Genomic DNA, 15,768 nt, shown 5'->3' on the forward strand with positions numbered 1-15,768 from the left:
ATTTAATGTTTTGCTTTAAATAGCTTCTGATATCCTTTAAAATTCTTTTGAGGTTGCTAATTAATGAGGCCACAACATAATAATTTTAACAGCCTTTATAATCTTTTCTGCTGTATGCAGTGTATGCATGCGAATCATTAGCACACATTAGTCCATTCATGTCCTTGCTGTTGATGATACCCTTGATCCATCCTTTGCTATACTAAAGGTTTTCCTGGTAATGGGAAAAACAAAACACCCTTCCCCCCTTCCAGCAACTTCCTTTTGATGTTTTAACTTGTATCTTAAAGGATACTAGAATTGGCTTTTGGGGCACTTTCAGGCAAGGAAGAGTGGCGTTAAGTGCTTTTATTTACCTTTCTGGATTTAATAGAATTCAGTAGTTGCTAGTGAATACAGAAATATGGCTTTGTTTCTTTTAGTCTTGTGTACTTTCTGTTTGTGCCATCTCCCTTCAGTGCAGTATTTTAGTTCAAATATTTATTTTGTTTTAGCTAATGCAGACATGTACTTTTTTACCTCTCTGACCTTTATGGTCTAGCTATAAAAAAATTGCCAGAATTTCAAACAACATTTTTTCTCTCACTGTAAATGCATCTTTTTCCACCAAAATATTTTATGTGTTTATGAAACAAAATAAGCGGTATGCAAAAGTATTTAGTAGAAGAAATTCACAGAAACCCCTAAATCCTAACCAGCTTACGTTTTTGGATGAAGTTTCTTATTTAGATCTGTTGTTAGTGTTTACATGAAGTTGGGGTTGTGTTCAGCTCTTGAATCTTTAGCAGGAAATTTGAAATGGTGTTAGTTCCCAAGAAGATCTTTGAACTTTTCAGAGAAGAAACAAAATGGGAGTTTTGTGCTTCTTTCAGTGAGTTGTGGTCCATCTTCTAACAATTTTGCAGCTGTTAATAATCTTCAAGAAAGAGAATAATTAGGAAAACATATCTACATTTGGTCACTTTTTTCTGTTTCACACAATTTTCACGGGAGTATGTAGAGGTGAGTTAAGACTACGTATTCAAAAATGGTATACCTGAGAAATTGGCAAGGGAGGGCAGGAAAGGGTGTGTGTGTATTAGTGTGTGTATGGGTTAGATGTTAGTATTTTCTTTCTGTTCCCATTGTCAACATTTTTTTCCAGAACTATCCTCCTCTTAATGCTCTAAATACAATTTTATTTTTCCTGACCCCTACTTTCAGTTTCCAAGCACTTTCAAAGAACATTCAGTCATACAGCTTGTTCTCTTCATATGTGCTTTGAGTTTCTTCTATTATTATGTTCTTCCCATCTTCCAAGCATTCTATTGGAAATAGTCTAAAGATGCTTCTTTTCCTTTGTGTTCTCTTATTTGTTTCTGTTTTTTCTTGGTGTCTATTCTCCATCCTTGTGCCATAATTCCAAATCTATTAATCCCACTGTATTGTTTTTCTTTCTTTTTCCTCTTACCATTTGAAACATGTGAGCGAAAGATGATTATGTGAGACTTTTTGTGCCTCTTTCCTTCTTAAATGTCACTGACATGTTCTGTCACTTTCTGTCTTGCTGTTTCTACAAGGGTTGGGAGAATGCTTTACATGTTACTTCGCTTTTTCTGAGACAGCAAAGCCTGTGGATCTGTCCTTGTGACTGTTCCTGCTCAAAGCAGTTCCTCTTCCTTGCTCCTCAGAAAGAGGAGCTATCTTCCTATCTTCTATCTCAGTTCACGCTCACAAGCCACTGCTCCTAGCTTAGAAGACTTGCTAATATCCTTGTTTTAGATGTCTTCAGATGAGAAGAAAACAAAGCCTCTGTGCACCTCATCTGCATTCTTGAGAGGTGTGGTGTTTGGAGAAGTGTCGGACTTCTGGGATAGCAACTTTTCCTCTGCATAAAATACAGCTCTACACTCAAGTTTTTCCTTTTATAGGATAGGGTTATATCTGGTCAGTGGTGCTGACTTTGGCAAATGGAAAGGTCCTCACCATAGATAGGGCCCGTGAGCTGGGCTGTTTTCTTGTAAATAATGTATATGTAATTTTTCAACATGTTTGGTAATTTCCAAAGTGGTGTAAGAAATAGCAAAGAGGAAAGTCACATTGCAGATTTGGTGTAGGAAAAGAGTTTGAAATTTGAGGTTGTTAATAGAATGGAATAGACTAAGAAATAAACATCCGCACATTTTGAAATAAATTTATTAGGAGATAACTAATTTGTATTTAAGATGGCAAATTTTGCAGCTCTGCTGGGAATAAGAAAGGTAATTTGACAATAACTTAAAAACAAAATAATGAGCGCAATTTTCAAAGATCATATTGGATAGAAATCTATATTAAAAAAAAAATCCTTTTTTTCCCTAGTAATTCAACAAAATTCTATCCTACAAATCCTACGTATTCTGTATCCTACAAAAATACCTTGTAAATGACTGTATTATTAGCTGCTGAATTGACTGTGTGAATTTCCCTCAGATGGAAGGGATGGTTTCTGAGAGCTCTGCTCTTACTTCTGACATCATGAAAAGATGATGGAAGTAGTTGCTGTTCTCAAGGCTGCCTCATGACTCTTGCTCCCCTGATAACACCAGGTTAAGCATGGACCTCCTTGCCAAATAGCAGCAGCCTTTGAGTCCTGTTCCTGTTCTGTGGCATCATTTTCAGCAGATGACTGCGTTTGTCAGTACAGTTGTTTTCACTGAGTACCAGCATCTTTCTGAGCCCTCCTGGCTCCCTGTTTTACCTGCTAATGGCAACCAAATGGCTCTGTGTGGCAGATTTAGAGGACTGATTTAATGGCTGTTGCTCCTGCTTCTGGGAGTGTGTGAAGGGGGAAGGAGGAGAGGAAAAGGAAGAGGGAGAGGATGAGGTTGCTTCTCTGGACAGTAAAGTAGGCTGCTCTGTGGGAAGGCAGTGCCCCAAACCCTGTTCCACCCCTGTAGCTACTGAGATTGGATTACACTGTGGTATCCAAAGCAACGATACTGGATTTACAAAAGCAAAAAAAAAATTTTAACAGTTGCTTTGTTTTAATAAACACAGATCTTTGCTGTTTGGAGGCTTGTGGCCACTGGCAACTTTTACTTGGTTACCTCTGGTGGTTTTGGTTGTCTTGGTCATCCGCAGCTGCTTAGTTATAGCATCTCCAAGTTCCATCTGATATGCGCTCCCCCCCCTCCCCCCCCAAACTGTCACTTACCAGGAGGTATACGATAATGATTGCATTTATTTTGGTATTGCTGCTTTTCCAAGTAGGAGCTAGTTCTGAAAAAGATACAAGGCACAACTCAAATAGATGTAAAAGTGCTTTGCTTCTGGTATGATTCCCTCTGTACTACCTTCAAGCTAGCGGTTCTCTATAGGAAGTCCTTGTTTCTTTCCAGACTTCTTTCTGGTTTTTGAGTGTTTCATTGTTGTTGTTGTTGTGGGTTGTTTGGGGTTTTTTTTAATATGTTTTGATCTTTGGTCAGTGTAATGAGTACTGATTTTTCTCATGGTCCTTATATTTGGATCTCGTTGGACAAAATGCAGCTAAATATCATATCCCTTCCCTTGTCCCCAGTGATATCCACAGTCAATGGTGACAACATTCCTAAATCCAAGTAAAAAAGCTACAGACCTTCTCGCAGAAGTAAAGAAAGAATAGTTGTTTAAAGTATAAGTAAGAAAAAAATGTCCTGAATTGGCATTAATTGCATTCCATGAGGAGAGTTTCTTATCCCTTGTTTTCTGATTCCCCCTCCCCACGCCTTGTGGAGTTCTGAAGATGCAGTTCTTCAAAGATACAACTTTATGCACAAGATTCAGTTGGTTGATGATGTGTATAAAGCTAGCCATATATATTAAGGACATAAAGATGACTGAGGGCTTGTATTGTAATCTCCTCAGGGCAGAGAACTTGGAATTTTATTCTTTTATCGATTGCTCATATTGCTTTAATGATTCTTTCTGGAGACTAGTATTAACCACTGATTAGAAGAGGATTTTTTTTTTTCCAAAGGAAGAAATAGCAATTAGTGACTGACCTCCTCTTGCAATTTGATGGGAGTTCAGATCCCTAGTTTACAGTCAGTAAGCTGAATTTGATCTAAACATACTAAATATGTTTCTCAAATGAAGCTGCAGGTTTGACATGTTCCGACATTATAGTTTCAGCAGCCACCTTAGTTTATCATGCGTCCAAAAATAAGATAAAAACCCAACCCCTTGTTGGGTTATCCCTTGTTGGTATAAAAAAATTTTTAGTTCAAACCTGTTGCGTTTTGAGGCACATAGGCAATGGCTTAACTGGAAGTGGAGATAGACTGCTTTCTTGCCTTCTTTCTTACAGTTTTAATCCAGCAGGTGGAAGGACTTATCTGATGCTTAGTGTGGCTGGATTCAAGCTGAGGGAAATTAGGACTTTCCTACCTTCACATTTGAGGTCTTGTTTTTCTCTTGGTGTCTCACAGCAGGTAAAGTTACAACAGCTGTCTCACTGAGGACACTGCTTCTCACTTCCTTGTTGCTTCACAAAGCAGTGTTATTATTTGCATGTAATGATCATCATTTTTAATCTAATGATCTTAACTTTTAATGTCCAGATGTAACAAAACTAATTATTTTAAAAACAGTCTGAGTTTAGCGCTCCTAACATGTATGGCCAGAGTCTTGCATTCTTTCCTTCAAAGGGTTTTTGGTTTTTTTGCAAGGTTTCTTCCTTTTAGATATTTCCTTGATTTTATTAATTATTGTTGTTCTTTTAATAATGCATTTATTTTTGCTTTGCTGTATAAAGCTAAATTTTATTGTTCCATCAAAACACACATGGTACTGAGAATTGAGAATGGATAATCTCTGTTCATTTTCTAAGACATATTGAAGCTTCTACTTTGCCTGTGTTGTTTTGTTTTCACGATTGTTTCAAGGAAATCTGTGTTTTTTCTGAAGCTCACATATGAATTAATGCTTTACAAACATTTTTTTATCACTGACAATTTCAATTCCAGAACTGATGTTAAAAAAAAAACCCCAAAACTATATAGAAGTCAGTTTTGAAATGATCGTGGTGTTCCCTTTTAATCCCATATCTAAAATTTTCAGAAGGAAAAGTTAATTTTTTTGTTAATCGGAAAAAAAGAAAAAAGTTGGTGAATCTTGAAGTTCATTGTTTTCTCCCTTGTAATAAATTGTATGATTAGCAGTATTTCCTACAAGTAAGAGGCAAAGGTAGCTGCAGCTGCTGAAAATTCACCTGTGTAAGAAATGACAGAGGATGTCAGGCAGCCTTTAGTGAAGCCTATAGAAGAGCAGAAGAGGTTTTGAAGACATGTCTTGGAGATATTTTTGGAATGAACTGTTCCTAAGTGGGTTTGATTATTATTTTTTGATAATAATTAACTTGGTCCTCTAGCACAAATAACTGTATGTTGCTCTCTGAAGACTAAAAATTGTGTTAGTGTATGCAGATGTGTGATATGACTGTTTTTTATTGTGAGTAGTAGTGACTTCAGTCTTGCATTTAAAAAAATTATAATTCTAAGACTGTAGTGGTTAACTTCCTTTCCCTTTCTTCTTCTCCCTGCATGTTCCCTTTAGAGTTTTGATATTTGTCATTACGGAGCTAGACATTGTTTCCTTTACCCAATAATACTTGCTTAAATGTTAAGAAAAAGGATCAAAAATGTCATTTTCTTTAAGTTGATATGAAAGATCAGATTAAGTAGAAATATGGATTTGTTGTAGGTATGTAGATGAAGTCTTTATTCATGTCAAATATAAAACCAGCATACATTTTCTGTTTGCCTAAGAGGAAAGGTGTGCAAATGCTGACTGAAATTATTTAGGCATTTAAATTACATTCACGTTCTTCTAAGGCATAGTTCCTGGGTTCTAGTAGCAGGTTACTGGTTTTGTTATTTTGGAAAAAATGAACTAATCGTGTTTTACTGTACAGGATATGAGTAATAACAAAAATTAAATTTTTGGAAACATTTTGCAGGTTCCAGCTTTGCAGTTGGGGACTCTATATAAACCTCTGGACCCAGCTGTTCACCACTATATTCTTTCAATCACTCTGAGGTGTTGATTTTAAAAGAATGAGTTGCTGTTCCTAATGTCTACAAACTGAAAATATTTCATAGCAGGCCTGTGAACTTACATGGATTGGTTATATTGGTGCCTATGCACGGTGTATAATAAGGACTGATTCATGTTTTCATTCAAAAACAGTGAAGAAAACTATTTTCTTTAATGGTACGCCAGATTTATCCAAATATTTCAGCAAGTCTGTATTACAATTTGTCAGCAAACTGGGTACAACCAAAGTGTATTTTAAAATCGTTTAATTAGGACAGATTCATTTTCACTCCATGCCACTACACAGCAAGACTTGCTTGTTCATATTTCCTTAAATTTATTCTGGAACTTGTCCAAGTTCAGCTTTAATGAGTAGCCTATCCTGCTAGTTACATTAGGATTTATTTTCCCCTAGAGAAGAGTGTTTGAATTGGTAGTTTTTTAACCTGTTCAGTTAAATGAACATATGTTCAGAACTACATCTTAACTCTTGAGCGTAAAGATTTGAGAAATAATTATTTCTATTGTTGTTACAGTTTTAAAGTGCAGTTTAAATAGTGGTTTTAGACTCCAACTATGTGCCATAACTGTTTTAATATGGTGATGAGTTTTGATATGAAGTCACATTCAGTTGCTTAATACAAATTTAATGATACAATATAGAAACACAGGTCTGACTTGGTTTACTGAAAAAAATATTTGTACTTGTATTTTCACTTATTGCTTGAATATATCTCTTGGGTCATAAAACTTGGTTAAATATAGCTCAGTACCTTATTAATGATGGATTTTCTGTATTAACAGGTGCAGTTTGGTAGCAAACTTGTATTTTAAGTTCTTTTAAATGCATTATTTGTGTTTCAAAACTATTATAATAAATCCTGAATTATAAATGTACTTTCATCACTAGCCAGGTCTAGTTAAAATTTCCTTTAGGCAACATTTGCTGCACACATGGTACAATACTTCCCCCGCCTTAATTTCTTTTTTTTTTTCTATAAAAAAGGATTTATTTTCTTCAACTTCCCATTCCTCCAAAGTTATCTGAAAAGGACCAGTAGACTTGATTCCTATGGGATTGTTAAAGTACAATAAGTGTAGAATTTGCATATTATTAAAAAAAAATTTATACACTGTTATTACCCATAAGGGACTATTTTACGTGAAACTTCTAAGTTTTAAATTTAGCATGGTTCAGTACAGTAGTTGTAATGGGTTTTAAATGAATAGTCGAACTTTGAAAGCAAAGTCTTTTCCACTGTCATATTGTATGCTGTGATTGTCACAGCTCCTCACAGACTGCCCCCCCCCATTACATTATTTTATTAATACAGATGTGTTATTTTAGATGGAATTATTGCTGATTCATGTTTGTCCTGAATTTTGCTGAAAAAGCTTTTCTACTTTCTTCCTTCCTTCGCATTTTTACATTAGGGAACCTGTCTTTTGAAATATTCAGACAATTTTTTCTGAAGTATTTAGTTTTAATCCTGCAAAATAACATTCAGAAATACGAGGGAAAAGTAGAAAATTCTGAAAGGGTAATAAAAGGAAAAAGAACAGAAAGGAAAAATTTTACAGCGCACTTCTGCAATGAGATAAATAATAAAAGATTGCAATACATGGCTTGAAAAAAAGGAGTACTAGGAAACATTCTGATTGGTATCACCATGCATTATGTTTCTTGCCATGTGATGCCTGCAAAAGCTTTCCTAACATGCGTATCTAGTTTTCCAATTTCAATTCTACATAAAAGGTTTGTGTTATCTGTTTAATCTTGAGTTTTAAAATAAATTTATTTGTTGTGTATATGACATTTTTTTTTTACAGGGATGGATTTTCCTAACTACAGAATCACCTTATATGCTCATTTACTTGTGCACAACTTTTCTGCTTAAATTGGTAAATTACAGAGCTTGGACTTGCTTTCCTAGAAATTCCTAGAGTATAAGTTCAAATTCTAACTTGGGACCAGCATTAGAAAAGGCCACAGTGTTGCAGTCTCCACCTGTGCTTTTCCTGGAACCCAGAGCTTTTCTTCTAGTGACTATATGGATATATGTGCATTTACACGGAGGAATGTTTGTGTATCTGAGGAGCTGAAATGGGAGATATGTTTTATCTAATTGTGTCCACAAGAGATGATCTTCATGTGTTCTATTGTGTGTGTTGTGTGGTAGAAATTGTCAGAATATGTTCTAGGCTTTTAGTTCCTTTTGGCTATCTATCTGATTCAAAGTGTTTTTCTTTAGTTTTTTTTAACTAGGCAGCATCTTTCCCTATTTGCCTGACTTAATACTGGTATTATTTTCTGCTTTTGTTTTGTCTTTCCTTAAAGTAGTTCTAATTTTCTAAGTAGCTTATTTTTTGAAGTGTTCTGAAGTGACAAAAATTTTTTTTTAAATGGCTTTCTTGCACCAATATATTTCAAATAGGTTTGGATGCATTCTTTTCTCAGATGGCCACATGTGGTATTTGTATTTTTGGGGAGAAGAACTTTTTCAGGAAAGGTGTGCAGTGTGTTTGAACTTCAAACTGAGAGACAGGAAGAGCTTCAGGAGTTTTGTACGGATATTTCTTACCCCTTTGATGACTGACTTTGCTGCAGTTTGATAGAGTAGGGATCTCGGGCAGCAAGGCTGGCATGTGGTCTGCTCATGTACTCTAGGAAGATCTTTACATGGCTGTCAGTAGAAAAGGCACATAGGAGATGCTTAGTTCCCCCAAACAGGACAAATGTAATTTTTCTTGTTCTAACTCACTGTTTGGTATCAGTGACTGCTATAAAAAAACCCAAACAATCCAACAAACTAGGCTAATAATGAGGTGTCTTCTGAAAAGATCTCTAATGAGTTTTGATTTTCCTTGCAACAGAGGCTGTATCAGTCCATAATATGGTAGATCCAAACTTCAAGGACTGATAGTTTCATTCAAATAGTAGACTGCTTTTTTTTTTTATTTTTTCATTCTGAAGGAAATTTCTACAACCAGACACAAGCCTGAGTTCTCCCATATAATCATGAAATGTTTTTCCTTCATCCGTGTTTTTTCTGCAAATGGCGTTTGAAGCTGGTGGCACAGTTGTGTCGTCAGCTTCAAATGAGTTGCAACTCAGAGGCAGTCTTGTTGCTGGTTTCCTCCCCCTTCTTAACATTTTTGAGACAGGTAGTTGTGATTCTGAGTGTTACGAGGTTGAAAAACCTTGGTCTAAAGAATACTGATTACTATTACAGAAGGCTACAACATCTGGTTTTGTTTGTTCTTTGTCTTCCATCTGTATTTACATCCATTGTCTAAGAATCTTTCACAAGTATCTTCTTTCATAGGAATCAGTTTTTCTTTTATTCCCTTGTTTTTATTTTTAGTGAGGAGCAATGGAATTGGCTTTTGTGGATGAGCTTTATCTATGAAACTTCGATCTATGGTGTAGACATCCACAGCTGAGATAATTATCGTAATCTCCCTTTACAGGCAGTGGGCAGAAATAGTGACCTGCAGAAGGCAGTTCATTTAATGCTCAGATCTAGAATGAATGGATCTCTGTTATGTATATAAGTGCTGTTTTCCTTCCTTTTACCTTAAAAGGGTCTACAGCCATCTTAGATAAAAATGTTTGTTCATACTCTAGGTATCTAACACTTGATGAGATTAATTCCTCATGTTCCAGAGAAAATGGTTTTCAGTGAGCTGTTTTGTGGTATTGACAAGGAGTTGAGGGAAGAGATCTGTTTGTGACTTAAGGTGAATTTTTTTATGTGCAAGTCCAAATTTAAAGTGATGACATTACATTTGGCTGTACCACCATGTCAACATGGTAGTTGGTACATGTCTTCTGATGTTCAGAATGCTTGTTTCCATACCATGTTTTATATGTCACACAGGCCTTATCTGTAGCTTATGGGCCAAAAGTGTTAGCAGCAGAATACTTTGCTATTCTGCTTCTTCATCTAGATGATAATGGGTCTGAGAAGTGATGATGTGCTTTTTTCTTTAGTTTTCTTGAAGGGGCACTCTCACAATCAGGTGCAGAATGTGCAAGGAAGTCTACTTCATATTGCTGGAATTTTGTGTCACTTCATGCTGCTACAGATTTTAGAGTTTTTAAATTGTTATTTTAATGCACCAAAGTAATGATTTTCCTTTTTTTTTTTTTTCTCTCAATATATTAAACAGGACCAAGCGAGCTCATGTCCCACTAACAGAATGCATATTTGAGCTTCCTAACTTGACAGTTCAAGCAACTAGAGCTCAAACCCTTCTGCTTCAAACTATTTATCAGAGCTGGTGTCATCCTGTTGGAAATGTCAGTTCGGTGGTGGTAAATGAAGCTTTACTGAATGAAGTTTTCCAAACTTCAGGTAAATATGTGATGCTTTTTGTGAAGTATTTATTATGGTACAGAGCACTACTAGTGAATGAGCATACAATTATATCCTTTAAATCCAGGTTTTTACTTATAGTAGTTAACATACAGAATGTTTTTTGTGTGTATATGAGTATTTATAGCTTATGCTTAAAATCCAGGATGTAAGCTAAGCCACCAAGCTTCGCTCCTTGGCACCAATTTCTGGATGCATTTAATTTTCCCATACAGGATAATTTTTTCATGCTTCCCTCATCTGAAACATCCGCCCTTGCTACCTTATATGGTGCAATGTTGTAACTTAAGATCATTCAGAAGAGAAGCTGGATTATTAAGAGCTTTATTAATCAATGGCATACATTGAATTTTTTTTAAAGGGCTGCAGATGTTTCTCATCCAGCTTTATAAATAGATGTTACTTAACTGGTTGTGAAACTGCTGAAGATATGCAAGTCTCAGAGATGATATAAATAATGAAATTGTTTTGCAAAAGGATGGCAGGTAACCAACCGTGGATTTGGGGAGTAAATAAAGGTTTTTGACCAGTTTACAGAGGAGACTACAGTCTTCAAGTGCATAAAGGTCATCCAGAAGAAGATAATCTATTTTTTTCTTTATATTTCTATGCAGGCTAGAATAATTTAAACCTACTATTGCTTAGACCCATTATTGTTTATCTTTTGTGAATAAACACATAACAAGAATAATTGCAATCTTTTGGAATTTCCATCATTACCAGTCTTGCAGAATGTGCTGGGAGAATGATTCAGATGTAGGAAATCATGACTTGAAGCAGAACGATAGATTAGACTACCACTGGAAGTCTTTATCAGGCCTGTTTTCTGCAGTCCTATTTTCCTTTTTCAGTCCTGTTGTTTTTTAAAGTTAAATCTGTGTTGATCTGGTGCAAAAGAACTGTTGTATTTTCAGGTGGGTAACCCTTTTAAGTGCTTAGTTTTTCCTTCTTTCCCAAAAGTCACTGCTTCTCTTCATTCTTTGATTCTGTGTGAGCCACCTAAGGATGAGATGGTGAGGTTTTGTTTTCAAGTACTGGTACTTCTGAAGGTAGCAGGTTTACAATCCACACCTTAGAAAGATGTGAATATACAATCATTTGATCATCTGAGATAGTCTTAGGGTTTGCACAGTTACAAACTAACCTGTACCATCATTTAACATGTTTCAGTCCTTCAGTTCAATGACCTGTGATACAACTGTGCTAACAATATATCTGCAGAATAGAAATCTGGAGCACACATTTTAAGTACTTACAATAAAGTAAATAAACAGTATAGTACATTTGTTTTGATCTTCTCTTGTTCATAGCTTAATGCTTGACCTGGTAAATTTTATACTTCTGTAGTTGTACTTTGCCTTAACTAGATGAAGGCAGCTTTGAGTTCAAGGCTATGAGGTTTTTGTTTGTTTTTCTTGGTTTTTTTCTTTTTTTTTTTCAGTGAAGTAACTATGAGGATAATGTAGTCAATGAGGAACTTTTCAGCAAACAAGGCACATCTGTTAATCACTGATATTGTTTTACTAAGATTCAGCTTAGTTTCTCCAACACAAAACAACTGGTGAATGTTCCTTGGGACTCCTTGTTTTGGGTTCCCACCTGCCACTGCATGTCCCTGTGCTCCTCTAGGCTTGTGCAGGTCAGCTTTTGATGGGCTGATGGCTCCTGTGGTTGGCCTGGGAGTAGCCCAGCAGGGTATTATTTGGGCTTCCCCTCCTTGTCATTGTCTCTCTGAGCTTCTTCGTGGGTGTACAGATGAGCTTTTACTGTATGACCTAACATCTCACGGAAATAACAGCCTTTTTGTCAATGGTATTGTGTTTTCCATCTAACCACAGCTCATTTTTAGTCGTGCACAGAAGTAGTACAAAGGTAGTTCAAGAAAATAGCTTTCTGTCCTTGTGATGTTATGGATTAATTGTTTCTTTTATCAATTTTGTACAAAAAATGCAAGTATAAACCTATTTGCTTCATTTTCTTTTATAGCTCTTTCCCGTTGTTCCTTGGCTTTTTCTGATTTTGTTTCTACAAAATTGTAGTGTTCTTGCAGGAAAAATTAACAATACGACTAAAGATCTCACCTTCACTTTATCCTATTTCCCAGGGGATCTTTTTCTTGAAAGTCATTGCTTTCATTCTGCTGTTACAAGAATCATAAACTGTGAGTTTCATGAGTACTGTTGCCCAAATTATCTTCTACCTTTATATTTACAAACTTCTAAAAACCATATTTCTAACTAATTAGAACTATAGCAGGACAAACAGCTATGTCTCTATCTAGATTCTTATCCCCCTGTTAAAAATAAAGACCTGCCCGGACATGACATTATTCTCACAAAAAAGAAAGAGCTTATGTACTTTGTCTTCCTATTTTTAATGGTCTGCTGTTATCCAGAGATTTCCAGCAAATCTGCCTGCCTTCAGTCTGTATCACAGGATTTTACACATTCTTGATACACAGTACAACACCACCATGCTTTTTTGTCCTGAGCAAACTGTGCCCTCCTATAGAAATGTTCTAGTTACACGTTACCCTTCTAGATCTGTTCTGCCAATTTTGAAAATATACTCAGACTTCAAATTTTTTTTCTATAGTTTACTAGTTGCACATAGCTAGTCTCAAATGTGTTTGCCCTTTGTTTACATAGCCTACATCTTTCTCAACTGCCTATGTATTACCACATTTTGTGTGGCAATTGAAGAGAGTTATTGGACTGAAACAGTTGTTGCTGAGCTCCTGATGTCTTTATTGAGGCTTTGTGCCAGGTTCTTTTTGTGAGTGAGTGACGTGCCTCCATAACATACTGATTCAGTATTACTTGAACTCAAAAGTGATACCACAAGCCTTTGTATCCTATCAACATAGATCTTTTTTAGCAGGAATTATGGTCCCTAGTTGTATACTTTTTCCAACACAGCTATCTCCTCTAGTTTTAAAACTGCATCACTGAAACTGTGCTTACAATATGGGCTAAGACATGCTGTAGGGAAAGAACAGATGAACAAGGGGGAAAAAAGAAAGAAAAAATGGAAAGGAAGGAAAAAAGAAGAAAGACGGTTAGCTAATAAAAAGGGAAGAGAGATGCAGGGGAAGGCAAAGCAAGGAGAAGCAGGTAAAAACAGTTAAAGTAGAAAAGCAGTAAAAGTTAAGAAAGCCAAAGTTTAGTAGGAAGACAAGTACAGATACATCAGCTGCAGGAGGAGGAGAGAACAATGCCTGACTATTGGCCCTTTGACATGCTGTGGAGAGTCTCGCAAGGTATGAAGGCCTCTTCGAGAACCTGTCTGCAGGGTAACTGCTGAAAGACTTTCTCTGGATGTAGTTTATAAAGGGAGCTCTGCACTGTGTATTTCCACAAACACAGAAATAAAATTTATAGCTTGTGTCAGGGGTTCTGTCCTACAGTTTCATCTAGAGCAGGGATGTTTTTCTGTTCCAAAACATCCTTCAAAACTAATTTAGGCTGAAGGGAACAAACTTTCAAGCTCTTTCCTGTACAAATTCTTGTTGGGAGTAGATTGATGGAATACGGAAGGGAAAATTGCTTGAAGATTATCACTCTTATGTCTCCCACCTACTTTCCTCCCCCTGCTCTCTAGAAAGTTTTTTCTACTAGGAGAACACTTTCCTAAATTATTTCATAGTTTGTTGGTCATTAGACTTGCTGTCTTCATCAGATAGTCTGAGAGTTTCTCTTTTAAGTAACTTGTCCAAAGGCAAGCTGTCTGAAAAAACAAGTTTTGAAGTCTCAAAAGCAAGTTGTGTGTGTTTAGTTTCTGACAGAATTTAAGAATGAAGTGCCTCTACTACTTAAAATTTGTATTTGTCATGCATAGTAGTAAGGTCTGTTACCTTAAAAATACCAGTAAAAAGATGTGTATGGTACTGTGACTAGCTGATTGAGCTCAGAACTTGTGGAGGACAGGTAAAATGAGTATTTCAAGAAGGATATTTATTGTAAATATGTTTAAATATTATGCCTTTCTTATCTGGAGACTATTTAATTCTACTAAGAGCAGATTTTTAATTATATCTGATTTGGAGTATAAAGGTCCAGCTAATGGCTTAATGGGATTTTTGAAATCACGCAACTTCCTTCATTGCAGTGACATCTTAGCACTTTTGTAATCCATAGTTTTAAGTGCCTACTTGGCAAAGGTTCTTTTCAAATGAGCTGGTATTTTTAGGGTTCAGAGAAGCCAAGACAATTCAAAATTTTGAGATATATATAAACAATGAAACTTACTCCTTGAATGAATAGGCATTAACATTAAAAGCTACAAGAAATATTCCTACTGCCTAAAATGGGAGTTGTGCAAGAACAAAAAGAATAAAAAAAATTGAAATAGATGGGAATACAAAGTAACAAAATGCAAAATAAGAAATGGATAAATGAAACAGCTGCAAACAACTGTGTGCTCTTTTTCATGGGTCAAGAAAAAGGCACTATTAACTGTTTGATAAGGTATTACACCTGGAATGGAAGAAAAGAACAAAAGCAGTCTTCAACCCACATTAGGTCTTTGGAAGTTTATGTTTGTGTTTTGGTTTTGTTTTATAATCTTTTTGGTATACAAGCACAACTAAATAATATGTTAGTTCTTCTGCTTGCACATGCTTGTGAAACATCCTGATTTTTGCATTTCATCCACTATAAATGTGGAAACATGTGAATCTGAAATACATTATGCTTTCTACATTTTTGCAAGTGAACATATTGATGGTGATAAAATGCTTTTACAATTATTATTACACCATTGTTTTTACAAAAATAAGTGTACAAAATACCAAAAATTTAGAAAAATAGTGCCAGTTAAGATCTTTCAAAGGTTGAGCATAATTAATCCTATGAAGTAATTTTATAGTGTATTTTTTCATTATTTGTTAGTAGGCACCTGAAGCACTCAGTTTCTAACTGTTTCAGCCTGCCAAGAAAACATATACACAGTCACACATGGCTTTAGTTTACTCTGGAAAACTGGAACTTGCTACCACTTTTTCCTTGTCCTATTCAGGTAGTTCATTATTTTGTTGACAGTTCGGTTCCATTAATCTGGTATTTTTGGGAAAATTGCTTGCAGACCTTACATTTCTCTATTGAAGGTGATCAAATAGGCATTTGAATCCCTCATGTAAATGATGTCTTAAAGTTAAAATAAAATCTACTTTCCAGAAAGTAACTGTAAAACTATTTTATGCAAGATTTCATGTGGGATACCTTAATGGTTGAATAATAAATTTTACCTCATAAAAATGAAATTCAATAATACAGTAGCTTTCTCAGCGCAGTAGCATCTGGTTGAATCTCATGAGAGCCAATATTTTCCAACTCATTAGGATCATGTCGTTCTGTAT

At 35.6% G+C, this 15,768-nt stretch overlaps 1 protein-coding gene across 7 annotated transcripts in view; it reads left to right on the top strand.

Annotated features, from left to right (window-relative positions):
- VPS13B (vacuolar protein sorting 13 homolog B) overlaps positions 1 to 15,768 on the top strand; it is a 486,539-nt gene that overhangs the window by 101,398 nt on the left and 369,373 nt on the right. For 6 of the 7 annotated variants that reach the window (XM_069779759.1, XM_069779763.1, XM_069779764.1 and 3 more), the window contains exon 17: positions 10,207 to 10,391. In XM_069779759.1, the coding sequence (XP_069635860.1) occupies positions 10,207 to 10,391 (185 nt within the window). Of the gene's footprint in view, positions 1 to 10,206; positions 10,392 to 10,889; positions 11,428 to 15,768 lie in introns of those variants that run through there. The other variant, XM_069779765.1, reaches the window with a different exon arrangement.

This window comes from Haliaeetus albicilla, chromosome 3 (genome assembly GCF_947461875.1).
Source record: "Haliaeetus albicilla chromosome 3, bHalAlb1.1, whole genome shotgun sequence".
NCBI lineage: Eukaryota > Metazoa > Chordata > Aves > Accipitriformes > Accipitridae > Haliaeetus > Haliaeetus albicilla.